The sequence below is a fragment of the Squalius cephalus genome (genome assembly GCF_949319135.1).
Source record: "Squalius cephalus genome assembly, chromosome: 9".
Lineage (NCBI taxonomy): Eukaryota > Metazoa > Chordata > Actinopteri > Cypriniformes > Leuciscidae > Squalius > Squalius cephalus.
The window spans coordinates 4977178-4996348 of record NC_137130.1 but is presented as its reverse complement, the minus strand read 5'-3'; the positions used below and the strand labels follow the sequence as shown (position 1 = coordinate 4996348).

The 19171-nt window shown below is 39.2% G+C and overlaps 1 protein-coding gene across 2 annotated transcripts in view; it reads right to left on the bottom strand.

Annotated features, from left to right (window-relative positions):
• Positions 1–1400: 1400 nt before the first annotated feature.
• Positions 1401–19171, bottom strand: part of xirp2b (xin actin binding repeat containing 2b) — a 35938-nt gene continuing 18167 nt past the window's right edge. For both annotated transcript variants that reach the window (XM_079880970.1, XM_079880971.1), the window contains 6 exons: positions 15861–15947; positions 14520–14589; positions 14301–14395; positions 4011–13218; positions 2467–2597; positions 1401–2204 (listed from right to left, as the gene is read on the bottom strand). In XM_079880970.1, coding sequence (XP_079737096.1) covers positions 2506–2597; positions 4011–13218; positions 14301–14395; positions 14520–14589; positions 15861–15947 — 9552 coding nt within the window. In that variant the 3' untranslated portion in view covers positions 1401–2204; positions 2467–2505. The remainder of the gene's footprint in view (positions 2205–2466; positions 2598–4010; positions 13219–14300; positions 14396–14519; positions 14590–15860; positions 15948–19171) is intronic.

The following is a 19171-nucleotide window of genomic DNA, read 5'->3' as shown; positions in this document are numbered from 1 at the left end:
CCTTGATGCACTATAGTGCTCAACACAACAAGACAGGAGATTTTTAAGGAATACTTCAACCACATGAGAGTGAGTAACTAATGTCAGAATTTTTGTTTACGTTAAGATGAAGAAATGAACCTGAATGCATAAACGGGTGACATCAAGACGTCTTTATTGTAATTCCATTATTAAATTAGCAAGACGATTTAACAATCAGGGACGAATCATAGAAGACAACTCTAAAAAGATAATTTTCCTCACAAAATATTTTCTGTTTAGAGAGAGATAAGGACATACACATCTATTATAAACAAGACAAAGAGATTTACAAATGTGTGTTTTGTTCATCCTCCTCCCACACAGCACTCCAGGTGCTGCACAGGAAGAAGTAAAAAAAAATATATATATATATTGAAATGTGAAAAGAACCCCCAGGATATATTATAATCTTATAAAGCATACAAAAAAATATGGGGATGTAAATCTACAGAGTTCAATTTAGTGATAAATTGTCTTCTCTCCATGGACTTGAATAAATGCATTGTGGAAAAGCTATTTCTACTGAAGAAAAGCAGAGACCATTTTCCTAAATAGAAATAGAAAGGTTTTGCACCATTTTTAAATTGGTAAAGTGTACAGAAATACAGAAGATTTGGAACTGACCCTCATATTTGGCACCTGGTAATTGAATACCAGCTATTTCATATCGAAACAATGAAATAACTGAAATTTTCAAATTGCTGCATTACAAATCTGTCCACGAGCGTGAATCATGAAATAATGGCCAGGTCACATTTCAACCAGAAAAAAATTAATAAATAAAAAAATAACAAAAGCAAGATTTTTTATTCTGCGTGAAAAAATTAAATAAAGCCTGTTTTCAAAGCATTGAGATTATTTGCGTAATGATGTTATTTTAATGATTATTAAGCAATCGAATTAAACAAAATATAGTATAATTTTATTTTGGATTTAAATCAGAATAAAAGAGCACAACAAATACTACCATAACATTTAAAACTTTAATAATTTAAACTAATATATTTTTTCACATTATAGCATTGACAATGGGATTTTTTTGGGAGAAATTTGAAAATAGGAACACTGAAAAAAAATGATTTGTTGAATTTAATAAAAAAAATCGTAAGTGGTTGCACACAATTGATTTTAGCTACATTTAAACAAATGCATTACGTTGAACTTAATCCATTTTAGTTCAACTTAATGCATTTGTTTAAATGTAGCTAAAACAAATTGTGTCAATTTCAATTAACCAATTGTTATTAAATTCAACAAATCATTTTTTTCAGTGAAGATAACTGTGTTTAACTTTTAAAAAAAAACTTAACTGTCATTAAAAAAAAAACAAAAAAAAAAAAACTGGCTTTATTTTCTTTATGCAAAATTTTTTTCTTGTTGATTATGGGGTAAAATGTGACCTGGACATTTTTTTTTTTTTTTTTTTTAGACTGGTATCTTCATATTTCACTTTCTTATTCTTTCTTTCAACATAACACACAAACCTTCTGAACCTGCGTCTGCTTTATATAGACACAACATATTTGTCATTTCCCATGATCCTTATCAACTTCCTGTTACCTTTTCACCACCACTGTCTCTCTCTCTCCACCTTTCCTCACCCGTCCAACGGCGATATTTTCACCCTGCGTTGGAAGCTCTTCATCATCTTGATGTGTCCTCGCGTTTCTAAAGTTCCCACAATACTTCACTGCTGTTGTGACACGCTTTGTGTGTCGCTGATAGATGAGACGTCTCTCTCTCGCCCCTCCAAGGCCTCGTCGCACTCCTCCTAAAGTGTGGTCCTCTGAGACGCTTTCCGACGCTGGTGCTTGGGAGACTTTGAAGTCTCGCTCTTTGGGGGCCAAACGGGTTTCACTAATTTCACATCCTGATCCAAAGAGAAAGACTTTTTCAGAGAGGCTGCTTGTGGGGGCCACACTACCGCAATTTTGTTAGGGCTTTGATCGGGTTTATTTGCTTCTTTATCTAACATGTCTGACAGTGAGCACATGCTACTTTGTGAAAGTGAATATCTCCAATCCGATTCTTCGTGGTCCGTGTTCCCCGCATCCCGGCCGGCCAGTAATTCCCTCTGCGATCCCTGACCAAATCCATCCTCGAAATTCCCTTTAGACTTGAAGAGTTGTTTATAATGTGTCTGGCAGTATAAATGTCCATGGAGAGAGACAAAGTTTCCAAGGCTGTCAGAAAACAGAGTTTCATAATTCATAAGTCACAGAAAATATATTGAGCTGTCTGCATTTGCACAGTTTGTAAATGAGAACTGCACTGTAAGCTTTCCATATGAATGGTTTTATGCAGGATACTTTATCTTATAGTTGCAAATAATGGCACTTTATGCAAAAATATGTTGGGATACTTACATTGTTAGACGTACTAGAGTATTTAAATACTTAAGTATAAATAATCAAGTATCACTATTTACAATATTTCCTGACATACCTCAACTTGTTTTTGCAGTGCTCACAGAAAAAACAGGATTTATGGAACTTCTTTTTGTCTGCTATCAGGCCTTCCATGGGGTAAACCCTCTTCTTGCACACTGCACACATCTCCGACTTTGGAACTCGAATCTGGCAAGAGACATTTAAGTTTGACTTAATTCCGTTTTTTTGTGCACAATCAATATCCCCATGCAGCACTTTGCCAAACACTCAGTCCATCTGGGCGACACAGGCAAATCACACCTAATAACATCCACTACTGCAACGTAAGGTTATCTGCAAGTCTGGCAACAAGAGCATTAGTGAAAGACGAGTTCAGACACACAATTCATTACAGCATTAATACTTCTCAAATCTGGAAATAAAGTGACACTTGAGATCTTTAACACAAATACAAGAATACTAGAGTGCATTAAATAAAAACTGTACACAAAAATGCTTGTGTTCTATTTCTTTAATGAGTCGTTTTATTCAATTATTTCCACAATGTTTTCAGGTAACCTGGTTAGTTTAGTTCAAAATGCAATATTCTGGATAAGAATTGGGTTGTAATTTGTGTTATTGTGGGGAATGTAATGATCATGCAAGCTCACAGACAGTCTATAAAAAGAAACAAACAAACACAAAGCCAAGCTGCCTTTTCTCAGGTCATACAGAGAAACACAAATAAGGCTTTGTTTCCCTTTCTTTGTTCTGTATCAATCCCTACAAACATTTTGCTTTTAAATTACATTTGATTCTTGCAGCACTCTCAAATGCTAATGAGACGGAGATGAATAGCAATTATGGAGAAAGCACTCAGTGTTATTGAGATTTTTTTAAATTCTAAGCTGATAAATTGTCTGTTTTGATTTTTTGAAGGTGCTTTAAGCGAGAGCAGGCAGAGAGCATTTCTGATTGGCTAATAAAAAAGTGTAGGCTGCTCCCCAGACTGTGATTTCTCATGGAACATATTTAGTGATATGTATCAGTATGAAAAAAATATATGTGGTGTAAAATTTTGAAAAAAAAACCACACATATTTTAGCGATATGTGTCAGAGAGTATGAACAAATTTATGTGTGGTATTCCAAAATAATAAAATACAAAATAAAATAATAATAATAATAAATAAAGGACATCTATTTTAGTTACTGTATATATATGTCAGATAGGTATGGACAAATGTATTTAAAAAAAAAACTGATTAAAATAAATAAAGGAAATCTATTTTAGTGAAGTGTGTCAGGTGCAAACACATTTTTGAAAAAAGTAAATAAAATAAATGATCAAATTAACAAACTCCTCAAGTTAAATTTTAAACTGTTAACATGCAAATAACTGCAGTGAGTCACATTTGTTTCACACACACACTCATCTAAATGTGGATTTATCTACTGGGGGAAAACAAAAGTTAAAAACACTCAGTCTGACACAGCAATGTACCTCAGGTGTTTTGTGGTGGTTTGTTGTTAAATTTCATTCCCATCATGCACAGCAGGCATATTTACCCGACACAGCAATCTCGGTTTGATGCACTAGCGGGCGGCATGGCTCTCTCACCTGTGACACCTAAGCTTTTGAACACAATCTCACTTTCTGCCCATGTTTTGTGGAAGTTCTTCATCAGTTCCTCTGCAGAGGCCTCGGGTGACACCTTCACCTCTGACGTCTTTTTCTTCACAGCATCAGCATAGGAAAAAGGCACCCGTTGCGTCGTGACGCTTTGAGTGTGCTTGGAAACCGTAGTGGTGCTTCTTGATCCGATAATTTTAGTGCCAAACTCGTCAACAGAAGAATAATTTTCAGTGAATGCTTTTGTCTCCGAAAAGCCTGTTGGATCGACAGACTTGTCTACTTTCACGTCTTTGCGCACGGGTGGAGGGGAGCTCAGCTGGGAGCATTGTTCTCTCTCTGGAGGAAGCTCAGGCTTTGAACCTTCAGATGCAATTTCACTCACTCTTGACTGCTGTTCCTCCTGTTTGTTTTGTAGCGCTTTGATGGGGGAACTTTGCTTACTCATTTCAAAAACATTTTTAATATCCTTGACGTTGAAAGCAGGTATATCCTCTTGTTGGCTTGCTTTCTTTTCCATATCAAGCTCCAGGTCCTCAGTTTTCCTGCCAGGCTTCTCTGTTTTGTCAACTGGGTCTTTTCTAATACCAACTTTCTTCTGTGACGTCTCAATTGTTTGGGCTAGTCCAGATAATTCCACCTTAGGGAGATTTTCCTTCTCTTTCACAGCACTTTCAGACTTTGCGTCCTCTGTGTTGGGGCCTAAACGCTCAAGAATATTAACAGCATCTCCACTTACACTCGCATTAATCACTTCACCGGTCACCACTGCTGTTTCAAAAGATCTCAAAGTCTCTTTGACCCTTTTCTTCTCAGCAGATTTAGACTCGATTTTGATCTGCCGATGGAATGTGGCAGGAGATTCCACGATTTCTGACTTCTTTCCAGTGACCGCAATCACGTGTGGCAGCGGATCGGGCGAAGCTCCACGGGAGAGCGTAGCTGTGGCATTTCTGAGTCGCGTCAGACTATCTGCCCGGCTTGATGAGGGTGAAGGAGTGGCCCTGCTTAAGCGAGAGCTTGGTGTCTCAGACCTGCGTGGTGGAGGCGTCGGTGGCATTGGGGAAGGTGAGGGTGCCGCTCTCTGTGGCGAGTCAGTTCTCCTCGTAGACTCGATAGTGATGAATGTGGGTGAGGGAGAGCGCATCCGTAACAATGGGGATGGAGCTCTGGGGTCAAGAGTTGTAACGCTGCTCATTTGTTGCTTTCGGCTCTTGCGTGTTGTCTTCGTCTCCTCCTTGACCACCTTCTGCGTTTTACACTTTGTAGAACCAATGGAAATCTTTGAAATCCTTTGTGTGGCTCCACAAGAGACATATTTTTCAGAGGTGTCCTCACATTCATGCTTTTCAATAGTGCCGTCAAAGTGCATTAGCTTAGCTTGAACCAGGTTTTTAACATGAGCAAGGATTTCTTTGAGCTTCTGTTCGTTGTGTTCGGCCGCTGCCTCTTCCAAATCACTCTTCTCCTCTGACCCCAAAAGCCAGACGGGCATCTCATTGAGCAACGTCTTCACAGACTTAGAGTCCATTTTTCCTGAAACGCTCTGTAACTCTGAGATACGGGACAACATCTTCAGCGCTTCAGCTTGAGTGCTGCCACTGTCAGCCGAGGACTCAGCAGGCTCCTTTTGTGCAGATTTCCCTGTCATTTTTATTGGAACATTTCTGCTTTCATCTTTTGATTCCTCAGGAATCTGCTGGCTTCCACCGGCCTGCTTTTGAAATTTCACAGTCAAGCCCTCCTCCTGGAAGCTCTGCTGTTGAACTGTACTTTCAGTTTTGATGACCTCTGTGTGTCCCGTTTGCATGGTGTGCTGTGTTTGCACAGCAGTGATTTCCTCTTGTTTTTTATCAGATTTCAAGACTGGCCACTTAGGCTCCGCAGACGTGGCCTCTGTGGGCGAGAGGGATGCGGCGTTGTTGCCTTGAGCTGCCTCTCTGTCTTTCTTATTCTTACTCCTCCTTTTCTTTTTTGGAGTGGCAGGGGGCTCCCCTACAGGTTTCTCTTTGGCCTCTTTCTCCTCTTTACCCTCTGTTTCAGTGGGGTTTCTTTCACTGCTTTCTTTTACCGGAACATTATCCTGGTCAGCTGTGGTTTTCTCTTTGCTCTCCACTTTAGTGCTCTTGCTAACTTTCTTTGCCTTTTGATTGTCGACCTTTTGTGGCTTCTGCTCAGCATCCTTAATTTGACTCTCTTTGTTTGGTTTGGATCGATATGGGGAGCTTTTTTCTTGATTTTTCTTTGGTGAGCTTTCCTCTTTTGTTTTGTCCTCAGATAAAGATATGCTGCTCACAACCTTTCCAACATCCTCAGATATATTTTTAGAGACACTCTGGGGTTTGTCTGTTTTGACAGAGGCCTTTATTTCTTCTTTGGTCGTGTTATTAATAACCGTCCTCGTCACCTGTTGTATATTAGTTGTCAAGGATCTCTTCTTTTTCTTTTTAGATGAAGTGGAGGTGGTCTGTTGCTGACCTGAAGAGCCCTGAGATGACTGATTAGAGATAATGCTCGGTTTAACTGAGGAAATAAAAGGAGATTCTAGAGGAGATTTCTCATTTGCAGCAGCGATCAAAGCCTTGCTTGGGGGAGCGTTTGAGAGAGCTGTATGCTTGGATGAATCATATGAGTCTGCAGCGGATTCGAATTTGGTCACACTCTTTTGAGCTCTCTCTTGAGTGAAATCAAATGACATGCTTGCCTCTGATTGCACCGTGCCCGTGCTCTCTGAAGAAAGCATTTCAAAGGCTGCGCTGACTGACTCGTGCATACGGATTTCAAAGGCCGGGGAGCGCGGCGGTGGTGGCGTGCAGCTTTCCTCCCTCTTCTGTCTGTACTTCTGTTCAGCTTGCATTAATGGGGTTTTGAATTTGCTTACTGGGGATTTGCATGGTGGAGGAGGAGAGGCGGGTGGAGTGAGTGTCAAGGGGGCGAAAACTTTCTTGGGAGGCCGTGGAGATTCCGGTGGCTGTCTTGTAAAAGCAGACTGAATTTCAGAGGATATCACGCTGCACTCGACTGATGATGTGGTGACATTTTTTATACGCTTGGTCTCTTGAGCAGCCTGCACATTCATTTTCTCAAATGAAATTGCTGGCTCAAGCTTGGGTACTTTGCACAACATTGGCGCTTTGATGGGTTTGACAGTCATTTTAGTGGCTTTGGATGGTGTTATGCTAGGCAGCGGAAGGAAGTCTAGCTCCTGCTCTGTGGGAGGGGGAGGGAGGAGGTCTAGCTCAGCTGTGGCTGAAACAAGAGGAGGAGGTGGTGGGGTTGGTGGAGGAGGTAAATGGTCAAGTTCTGTCTTGGCTGGATCACAAGGAGGAGGAGGAGTGGGGGGAGGAGGAAGATCATGATCACCCCTGATGCTAGGAGGAGGAGTGGGAAATGAGGTGCTATCATAATCCAGAGGGGGTGATGGAGGGGGAGGCAGTGGGGGTTCAGGGTCAGAAGGAGGAGGTGGCATAGACATTTCCTTATGTTTTCTTTTATCCAGTCGGATTAAACCCTTACAGCCACTTTTTTTGAGGTTACGGAAGTCAGTCTTTAATGTTTTAACACCGTGTGTTTGTACAATTGTTTTGTGCTCCAGCACTGTGGTATTAGTCTCTTGGCTGCATGTTGTGGTGTGACCGGTGATTGCAGTACTCTCCTGAGATGCGTATCTGTTTTGCATTGATTGCTTGTCAGTGCTCCTCTGTAATTCACTGCTCATATCAAGGTTTTTAACTGCAGGGGTAGGACTCTGTGCCGTGACGTCTTTCACTGACGGAGACGAGGTCTTGACTGGAACTTTGACCTTTCTTATCGGCTCCCTTCGGGGAATCGTTGGGCTCGCTCTCCGTGCTGTTTCCATTAAAGATTTTATTGTGCCCTTAACGTCTCCTTTGATCACCTCTTCTTTCTCTGATTGCACTTGCTCTTGGGTGTCATAGAGTGATTTTATGGAAAGCTTCACGTCTCCCTCTGTGCTTGCCCTGCGTTGCATTCTGGGAGATGGAGGAGGCTCGAGTAAGATCTGAATCTTGCCTTTTACATCTCCCTGGACACCAATCTCCTGCTGGTAAACCTTTCTCTCATTTGACGCTTCTTGTAGACTTTGTATTGCCGTGTGAATGTCACCTTTTACAATCATCTCCTTCTCCACTTCTCTCACTGCATGTTTGGCCTCCTCCAGCGATTTCAACGTACCTTTGATGTCACCTGGCAATAAATCTTCTATGACAATTTCCACCTTGGTGGAAGTAGAGTCTTTGAGTGATTTTAGTGCTCCTTTGATGTTACCAGGAATGATTTCGGGCTTTTCCACCTCTTTGGGCTGATTCTGGGCCTCCTCTAGAGACCTCAGTGTTGTAGGTAAATCAGCTCGAACAACTACTTCTTTCTCCAAAACAACTGCCTGGTTTACGGACTGTGTCAGTGAATTCATCGCTGCTTGCAGGTCTCCTCTCACAATCTCTTCTTTCTGTAAATGTTCAAATGAGACTGGAGGCTCGGTCATGAAAACCTTAACTGTGTTATGAACATCGCCCGGGACTATATCTTCCATGTCCACCAGGCGACCGATTTGAGCTTGATTACATGTCAGGCTGAGTTTGGTTTCTTTAATATCACCACCAATGATTTCCTCTTTTTCAATTTTACCTGGAATGGCCTCATCTGGCTCTACCTGCAGCTTTTTGAGGTAATCCAGTGCACCAGACTCAATACAAGTAGAATAAAAGCTCACCTTTCCCCTTTCTGCTTCATCCACTTTAATTCTCGCAATCTCCTCTGTGTCTGGATTGCAAAGTCTCTCTAGGCAGCCTTTCACATTACCTCTGACTATATTTTCTTTCTGAGTGCTTGATTCCTCATGAGAATTGAATAAAGAGTAGATGGTCATACGAATATCCCCCTTTTCATCTTCTTGAATGAGAATGCCCCGTTTGCCAGTGCTCTCCTCTTTCAGCAGGTTGTTTATGGCTTCCTGAATGTCACCTCTTATTATCTCCTCTTTTTCTACAGAGGTACCACTGCGCTCTTGCAGCAGCTGTTGCACGGTGCTGCTGATGTCCCCCCTCTCCTCTGCATTTATAATGACTTTCCTCTCCGTTTTCTCCTGTCTGTTGAGGAGGTTAATCATGATGTTTTGTAGATCTCCTTTGATGATTTCTTCTCTTTGGATTTGGGGGGCTTCTTTATTCATGAGGTTGTACTTAGCCATGCGAACGTCTCCAATTTCATCTGCCTCTAAGATGATGCCTTTGGAGTCCACCATTCTCTGGGTGTAAAGTTCATCGAGGGTGGCTTTGACACTTTTACCAATGATTTCTGTCTTCTCTAAACTGCTCTCATTAAATTCAGTGAATGGTGTTGTTTCAAAAAGCCATGTTGTGGTTTTTACATCTGCTTTGGGGATGTCTTCACAAATTACCTGTTTACTTTCATCACTGTCGTTAATAAGATCAAGAGGATTCTTTTCAAATAGCCACACAGACTGTTTAACATCCCCCTTCAGTTGTTCCTCCATAACAACGGTGTTCATCTCATCTTCTGATTTTTCAGCATGTATCTGGTCAATTGTGTGAGTTTCAAACATCCATTTTGCTGTCCTAACATCCCCTTTATGAATTTCACTCATGCTGACAGTACGCACCAATTTTTGAGACACTGCATCAGATTCAAAACGATGCTTGTTTGTCTTAACATCTCCTCCCTGAATGTCCTCGACAGTTTTGATTGATATTTTCGCATCTTCTGCAATTTTATCAAGGGGCTGGGTTTCAAACCTCCATCTCGCCGAGCTGACATCACCTTTGTGGATATCTTCCTCTGTAACAGCTTTTAAGAGGTAGACCTCATCCGTCTCTTTAATTGAGTCCAGAGGCTTTGTTTCAAACAACCAGCGGGCTCCTACTACATCACCTCTTTGTATTTCTTCTTTTGTAAGTGTGGTCACTTCATGATAATGGCCTTCTTTGTCTTGGATGGCATAAAGAGGTTGAGTTTCAAACATCATGGCATATGTTTTCACATCTCCTTTCTCCTCATCCTCTCTGATGACTTTCTGCAGCTTTTTCATTTCGGCCTCAGAGGACACGTCTTGAATCTTATCTAACGAGTAGCTTTCAAAAAAGAATCTGCCTTCATCAACATTGCCTCCCTGAACATCTTGTACAGTACGAGCTCCTTTCAGCTCGCTGGGGGTCTCTGTGATTGCATCTATGGGCTGGTTTTCAAATAGCCATTTGCAGTTTCCAACATTTCCTTTCTGAATATCCTCAGCTTGAGCACTCCTCAGCTGTCTCATGACATCCTCAGAGGTTGAGCTCATCACGTCAGAAGAATGGGTCTCGAATATGTATTTCATCCGAGACACGTCCCCGGATTGTATGTCTATCTCAGTCACACTCTTAAAAGCTTCTTGCTCTTCTCCAGCAATGTTCTTCAGGTTCTCTGTCTCAAAGAGGAAACGTGCCATGCGGACATCTTTTCCATGAATGTCCTCTTGTTTCACAGTGCGAGTTTGCAACACTGTCTCAGAGTTATCCTTTATGGCACCAAGGGTTTGATTTTCAAAAAGCCAAGTGCATGTTTTCACATCCCCTTTTTGAATTTCATCATAATCTGTTGTACTCTTAAACTCGTCTCTTTCATAAAGCATGTCTATAGGTTTGGTCTCAAAAAGCCACTTACATGTTTTAACATCGCCTTTCACTATTTCTGCTGTTTCTTTAGTAACACACTCCTCGTCTTCAATGTTGCTAAAATACTTAATGGCATCGAGAGGCTGGGTTTCAAAAAGCCATTTTGCCATCTTGACATCTCCAGATTCTACCTCTTGTTGGGTTATGCCCTTTATTATTTGGAATTTAGTGATGCTCTCGTCGAATTGGTCAATTGGGCGCGTTTCAAACATCCACTGGCAGCTTTTAACATCTCCTTTGACGATTTCTTCCCGACGTACAGTTCTAACTTCGTGGTAATGTCCGGAGCTGTCTTGCAAAGCATACAATGGCATGGACTCAAATAAATCTTTATTTGATCTCACAGAGCCAGTGGTGACACCCTCAAGTTGAATCTTCTGACTTTCGTCATATTGGCTTGAATCATACGTTTCAAAGATTTGCTTGTAATTGCTCACATCCACATTTTCGATATCCTCCATATTCACCGTTCTTGTTATTTCCTTTTTCTCCTCTCTGATCTGCTCCAGCGGCTGGCTCTCAAACAGCCACTTCTGGTGTCTAACATCTCCCTTCTCCTCAGATGTCACCATTCTATTGAGTTTCCCCACCTCTGCAAGCTCTTTTATCTCATCTTTTGGAGCAGTCTCAAAAAAGTGTTTGGCAGATTGAACGTCACCTCCAATAATTTCCTCTGCACTTACTGGCCTGGCATTGGAATCGTCCTTTAACTTATCCATCTGTTGCGTCTCAAACACCCAACAATTTCTGCGGACATCACCCTTGTAACTTAGATTTATTTGTTCAGAATCAATTGTTTTCATGAACTCTCTCTTTTCCTCTTGAATGTCCTCCAAATGTTGGTTCTCAAACAGCCATCTTTGATATCTCACATCACCTCTTTCTTCATCAGACGCTATGGTTTTCTTGAGTCGGTTTACCTCATCATTCTCATCTTTGATGTTCTCCAGTGGTTTATTCTCAAACACCCATTTCTGGTGTCTTACATCACCTTTTCCTTCTTCAAACACTGCCTTTTTGTTTAGTTTTCCCACCTCAGGAAGCTCTTTGAGTTCATCCGGTGGAGCGTTTTCAAACAAGTGTCTCACAGAGCGAACATTACCTCCAATAATCTGTTCTGTGGAGACAGGTCTGGAGTTGGCATCATCTTTAAGCTTGTCCATAGGCTGCGTCTCGAACACCATGCAGTGTTTTCGTACATCCGCCCCAAGAATTTCTTCTTTCTGCTGCTTTTGCAGCCTCTCCCACTGGGCGTTTATGGAGTCAAGCCTCTTAGTCTCAAACAGCCACCTTCCCCTTTTTGCACCGTCCAGTTGGTTGTCCTCCATGGATACACTGGAAATGAGCCTGACCTGAGAAAGTTCCATGTCAATGTCATCCAAAGGCTGCGTTTCAAAGAGCCACCTTGATGTTTTGACATCCCCTTTCTCCGTCTCCTCTCGACGGACAGAAGTAATCAGAACCATTTCACCGGTGTGTTCCCTCATAACACACATGCATTGCGTCTCAAACATCCATATGACTTTCTTCACTTCTGACTTGATCTCCTCTAGTACAGACTTCAGGCTCAGTAGTTGCTTCTCATCCATGGTTTCTGTGTCTCCCAGAGAATCCATTTCTTGGTTTTCAAACATGTACCTAACAGACTTCACATCCCCTTCAGTGGCTTCTTGTGTGAAGATGACTTCTTTGGTTTGCTCATCATCAGTGTGAATTTTATTTAGCGTATCCATCGGCTTTGTCTCGAACAACCAAGCGGCCGCACGAACATCTCTTTTCCCCACTTCATTCACCAGATAGTTCCGTTTAGCTGAATCATGTTGCAGTCCCAGTGGATCCTCAGGCTGCATCTCGAACATCATAGCCGTGTTCCTAACGTCACCTCCAGCGATGGTTTCCTGCTGAATAATATTTTCGCTATCCTCTTCGTTATCTGAGTCATTCTTAATGCAGTCCAAAGGTTTGTTCTCGAACATCCAGCGCATGGACTGTACTTCGCCTCTCAGAATCTCGTCCCACTCCAAATATTCGCGATCCGGGCTTCCGTTCGAATTGCTACTAGGGTGTTCAAACTGGTATGCTGCCTCTTGAATGTCTCCTACTGCTTCAATGTCCTCATCATTGTAGAATTCTTTTTCCAGGTCTTTCCTAACATCAGGGTGAATATGTTTGCAGAGACGTTTCAACTCTAATAGCTCTCTCTGTCTGATGTATTGCTCTCTGTTTACCATGCGATTCACTGCTGGAGGGTCAGGGAAGTTCTCTGCATCATCTGAAGGTTCCTCCAGTAAGTCCGGTGGGGGCGGTGGCAGATATTCAAGATCATCATCATCATCATCATCGTCGTCGTCGTCGTCATCAAAAGCAAACACAGAACTTGGTTTATCTTCTTCTGCTTTGTCTGTGGCAACATTGTTCAGAGACCTTGATATCTCACTCTTCACAGTTTGATTGGACGCACTCACATCTGATGGCAGCTGTGAACGGCTTTTGTCACGTTCAATCTTTTTTAGGGAGAGAGTAATGCATTTAATTCAGTGGAGTTCTGAAAATACTTCAGCTGGACCAGCTGGCTTAGAAAAGTGCTTTAATTTTTTTAATTGAATATTCAAAATCGTAGCAATTTATTTCAAAGGCCTTTCCAGGATTGTTGTGTCCTTATTGTGCTTTTTTTTTTTTTTTTTTTTTAATGCAAGCAAAAATACATATAAATTTGTTGTTGAGGCTCAAATTCTTTCTTTTTTTCTTTTGTGTCTAAAAATGTTTTGCTTGAGAAACAAATAGGGTTTTTTTTCTAAATAAATAGCAGTTCCTCACACAATTATTTAATGATTATAATGATTATTTTAAAACTGCACAACAGCAGCTGTGCGCTCTGCATTTGAAAGTGTTATTCATTTACTAAAAAGAAGAGTTTTCTATCCATCCAAATGCATTGTTATACTTAAAAGAAACTTCATGAATATATTAGACACACCTCCCTAAAACCATCACTATCACTGAACTAAACTTGAAAATTATAGCACACTAAAAATGTCTTATTTTTTTCCAAGTAAAAATATGTAAAAATCCTTAAAACTTACTGTGTAAGACTGCACAGGATAGTAAGACATATTTTCATACACTGTATCTTTAACATAGTGTATTTTTCATATTGCAATGGCATTTTTTTCACTACTAACGTGTTCATATCTAAAATAAAAAAGACATTTTATTAAAGATTCAATCTACAAAAACATGCCTTAATAGCTTATGCAGATCTGACATGCAAGTAAACTGATCTCTCAAGTAAAAGTGTTGAGAGCAAGACTTTGAGTCTGAGCCATCACTGGTTTGAATTTTTTGAATGCAAAAATAACTCCGTATAAGATGTATAGTGGGTTAACAATAACAACATCAAAACACTGAGAGCTGAACACAGGCTCTAAAGTCGTATGAACCTCAATAAAACTATGCTGTTGAAAGTGGAGGGACTCATGGAAACATGTAAAAAAGATGGTAAGTAGCGTCTTTTTATGCACTGAATACCATTAAAGCATAATACATTCATGTGTCAGAGTAGAGATGTGGGCTTAAAATGACTTACCTTAATTTTCTTGCTGGGGGCTGCCTCCTCGATGGTCTTTTCAAAATGCTGTGCCAGTTCTTTAGTTGAGAGCCTTGGATAATACTCTTCCTCGTCTGGAAGCAAGAGGCAAAAAGGAAAATTAAACATCTTGTCTCTGTAAAATGCACTACAAAACAAACAATGAGCTGCAGTGTGATATAGAACTTATTATTTATAAATTATTGCTCTTGAACTTACCGGTTTCATTGTGATGATTTTCATAACTGGAAATCACTTCTCTGTTATGAGTGATTTGATCATGTGCAGTCTGTAATAAGGCAACATAAATACAATTTAATTTAGAGCAAGAATCAAATAGAGTGCAACCAACAGGAGCTAAATGATTATTTCTGACATGGATTTACATATGCATTTGACAGATGTTTTCATAAGTGACCCACAGTGTGTTTTATCAGTATGTGCATTCCTTGGGAATCAAACCTGTGATCATAGTGTTGTTAGTGCCATGCTTTATCAGTTGAGCTTATACTTAAAGTAAAACAAATTTCAAAACTCTCATCATGAAAACATGGTTTAAACAGTTTAAACAATTAATGCTCTTTCACATGATAATCACAATATACAAATTAAGTTCGAAAACTAGATAAAAAACAAACAAATAGTTTATTAATTGATCTAGTGATATCAATTCCACACACACACACACACACACACACACACACACACACACACACACACACACACACACACACACACACACACACACACACACACACACACACAAAAGCAATATTTTACTGATGGATAAAAATAGTTGTATATAACATTTACAATTCAGTAAATAAGGTAAACTGTTTTAATATATAATAATATATTTTTTTATAATTTTATAACAGCAATATTTTAACAATATAACATTTTTAATATTTTAATGTACTGATAAAAGCGTCTGCCAAATGCATAAATGTACATTTTAAACCAGTAAATGATTTGGGATTTTCATTGTGACTAACATCACAAGAACATCTGCGGCAAGATCACTTTTAGTCTTATCATGGTGTGTGTTTCAGGGTTTGTGTTTTATTTTTATTCTACTCAACAGACACTGTTCTGCTCACCTGATTTGACGATCAATATCACATGAATTATTCTACTAGACTACACTTAGAATCCCACATCTCTTTTTTTCATCTCAAAACTTGATTTAATTCCCCTTATCCTCATTTCTATCACTTTTAGCATCTTTTACTGTGAGGTTATTTTAAAGTAGGGAGTGCATAAACTGAATGCATTGCACTTGCAAAGTCGCTCTGGATAAAAAATGCCCACCAAATGCATGAATGTAAATGGAAGTGTTTTCATGTGAAAGTGCTAAAACCTCCAACTTCAAATTTAAAAAATGTCACATTATTGAAAATTGATGTCAGTTTGACATTTCACAGCAGATTGTAAACAGAAAAATAAGGCACTTCAGCACCGCGTACAGAGACAAGGCAAGAGTTAGGTACTGTTAGCCTGACGTTTTAGACTTGTGAAATGGAGAGTTATTAGTAGCAGGGTTGTCGGAAATGTCCGTACCCTTTCATCCTGGAGGAAGACCTGCTGCGAGGCTTGTCGACCCCCGCTGCCACTCGCCACAATCATCGCTGATGAATTTGACACCTCCTGCGTGACAGGAGACAAGGGTTGTTGTTAGAGGATGAGACATAGAAAAGAAGAACACAAAAACATTCTTTCCAAGACAGCGCTCGCACAAGCTCCTTGCTGTCGGTATATCTTTTCTGCACAGCCTTTTCTCAGTCACAAACAACATATATTTGCCAAGTAACGTGTTAGGGTTAGGGTTAGGGTTATTCTTTGTGGTGAACAGTAATATACACAAAAAGCGGGGAGACTCAAACACTCAACCTTAAATGAAGTATAAAGTATTTTTATAGAATGAATTTTTCTTGGTGTGTTTTTTTCCCTGTCTTTAGTCAGCCATAGTGCACCCAGTTATATTGACACCAGCCATACGCTCTACTCTATAGCGTTAGACATCCAGCCAGGGATGTACATTATCCCGCTTATTACACGGCTACTTGCCACGTAAGTAAATAATTAGACATGAAATATTGATCTGAGACTAAATATTTGATTAGCTCTTTAAACGCAAATCTTACTGTATATTTGATCAAATAAATGAAGCCTTGGTGAGCATAAGAGACTTCTTTCAAAAACATTAAAACATTTATGATTTCAAACTTTTGAGCAGTAGTGTGAATTGCAATGCATTTGATAAAAAAGATATCAAAGCAGAAAAATGCAGCAGGATCTTTTCTCAAAACTGTATAACTTATCATCATAATTATAGAGGCAAATGTTTGAAGATTTGGAAATAAAACCCACATACTTAACCTAGAAATGATATCTCAGCCATCTTCTGTAACACATGGTTTATTTGTATTATTTCAATAATGCAATCGGTGTGTATGAATGAGTGAGTGAATGGGTGAATGTGAGGCTATATGTAAAGCGCTTTGGTGGCCATAGGTCTGTGAAAGCGCTATATAAATGCAGTCCATTTACCATTTACCATTTCAGTGAAATAACACTATAATGAAGTCAAAAATTCATTATGCATATTTGCATGAAACCTGCATTAAAAATCACAAATTACATGTTAGAATTAATCTATACATTTCCATTTTCCATTTCAGGATTAGGATTAGTCAGTGCTAATTACTGTTAAACGGCAGGTTTGATGGCTTTAGCCCTTGGATGAGCAGATTTTGTAATGTTATAATCCGTTCCAACACACACTCCCACACACAAACGCATGCAGCCGTACATAAGCAAGTGTGATATCATCAGCAGGGACGCAATCAATACCAATCCATAAAAACAGCCCGAAAACGCACAAGAAAAAACACGCAGATCATTAAAAGAGATACGGCTGACATACATTGATGTAGATCGCATCGTTAAAACCAAAGGTGACTGAATATCAGACCCAAAACACTCATCAAAGCAACAGCGCAACAGTGACCGCCTGCTGCTTCAGCGGCTTTCCTTCTGATGAAGTATTTTCTCCAGAGGGACTTCAAAAAACACTTTAATAAAGAGTTCCAAGTCATTAACCAAAACCAACCGGCTCTGAGATGAATCACAACACTACAAACTTAGATTCAAAGCACTTGAAAAATGGAAAAAGCGGCTACTCAAAAATACTTCAATGGTATTTTTTAACTTGATTGACAAATGGATAAAGAACAGCAATTAGTCAAAGCTTGATAAAAAAAAGTTGCAACATCCATTAGTCTAAAGTATTGTGGACACATAATTAGTATGTGTTTTGTGGCCTTATTTCAGAAACTTCCATTTTTTGTTTTTTCAATAACCATGCATAAACATTATTCTCTCAAAAAAACAAACATGTATTTCTCACATATTATGGTAGTCCTGTTTGTGCTAAACAGAGTGTAATTACACCTTTGTCATTAATATGCTTATGAGCAACTGAAAAAACCCCAGAGGGTTAAATGTTAAATTTAATCATATTTATTTACACTATAAATATGATTTAAATAAATATGCCTATTTATTTGTCAATTTTTACTCTTTTTCTTTTAATTAATACATTGATTATTGATTTTTTTCATTTATTTTTAAGAGGCACTTCTAGTTCTCAATATATTTCTGCTATAATTTTGTTTCATAAATCAGTTTGGGATGGATATCGACAGACCATGAATAGATACTGTGGTTGTCCCTCCCCCCCAAAAAAAGACTTTTTAAGCATGTTTTGCATTAGATAATCCGAGCAGAAAATAACCTATATGAAAACTTTTTCAAATGCATGATGGTCTAAATTCTTCATAGATAAACATAGACCTCATTATCCAAGAAAGGGTAAAAAAAAAAACACACATCAAAAATACATCCTACATACCAAACACTCACATAATGTGATGCAAGTTATGGTTTAAATATACACACACATCCCCAACATGCACACACAACCCAGTTTAGTAAATGAGTGTCACCAGGAGCAACAGAAAGCACAGATAATGAGATGACCTGCTGCAACACAATCCTCTGATCCTTCTCTCACATAACTGCAGCATGATACATAATGTCAGCTTATGTTCTCATTTGTCTACTCAGTGTATATTATTTCATGCTTCTCTTTGTGAGCTGTGGATTAGTGCCAAACTTTATCAACGTTGTGTGGTAAATCCTTAATGTTCAGTAAACAACACCTTTGAAATGATACGTAAAAATGTTTGATTTCACAAAGCTACAAAAACAGAGGAATGTGAATCTAAACAGTTTTCAAACTTTTATAAAATATGTACAATACATTTGTACTAAATCTATACTAACAGCTCTAAGGTTATCCACAAATAATGTATATACAAATATGTGACCCTGGACCACAAAACCAGTCACATGGGTCAATCTTTAGAAATTGAGATTTATACATCACATGAAAGCTGAATAAATAAGCTTTCCATTGATGTATGGTTTGTTAGGATAGGACAATATTTGGCCGAGATACAACTATTGAAAATCTGGAATCTGAAGGTGCAAAAAAAAAAAATCAAAACATTGAGAAAATCTCCTTTAAAGTTGTCCATTTATGTTCGCGATTGTGCTGCATTCACTCACAGAAATAAATGTTTTATATATTTACGGTAGGACATTTACAAAATATCGTCATGGAACATGATCTTTACTTAATATCCTAATGATCTTTGGCATAAAAGAAAAATCCATAATTTTGACCCATACAATGTATTGTTGGCTATTGCCACAAATATACCCGTGCGACTTGTGACTGGTTTTGTGATCCAGGGTCACATATACTGTACTTCATAAGCAATGTACAATCTTTCTTTTTCAAGAAA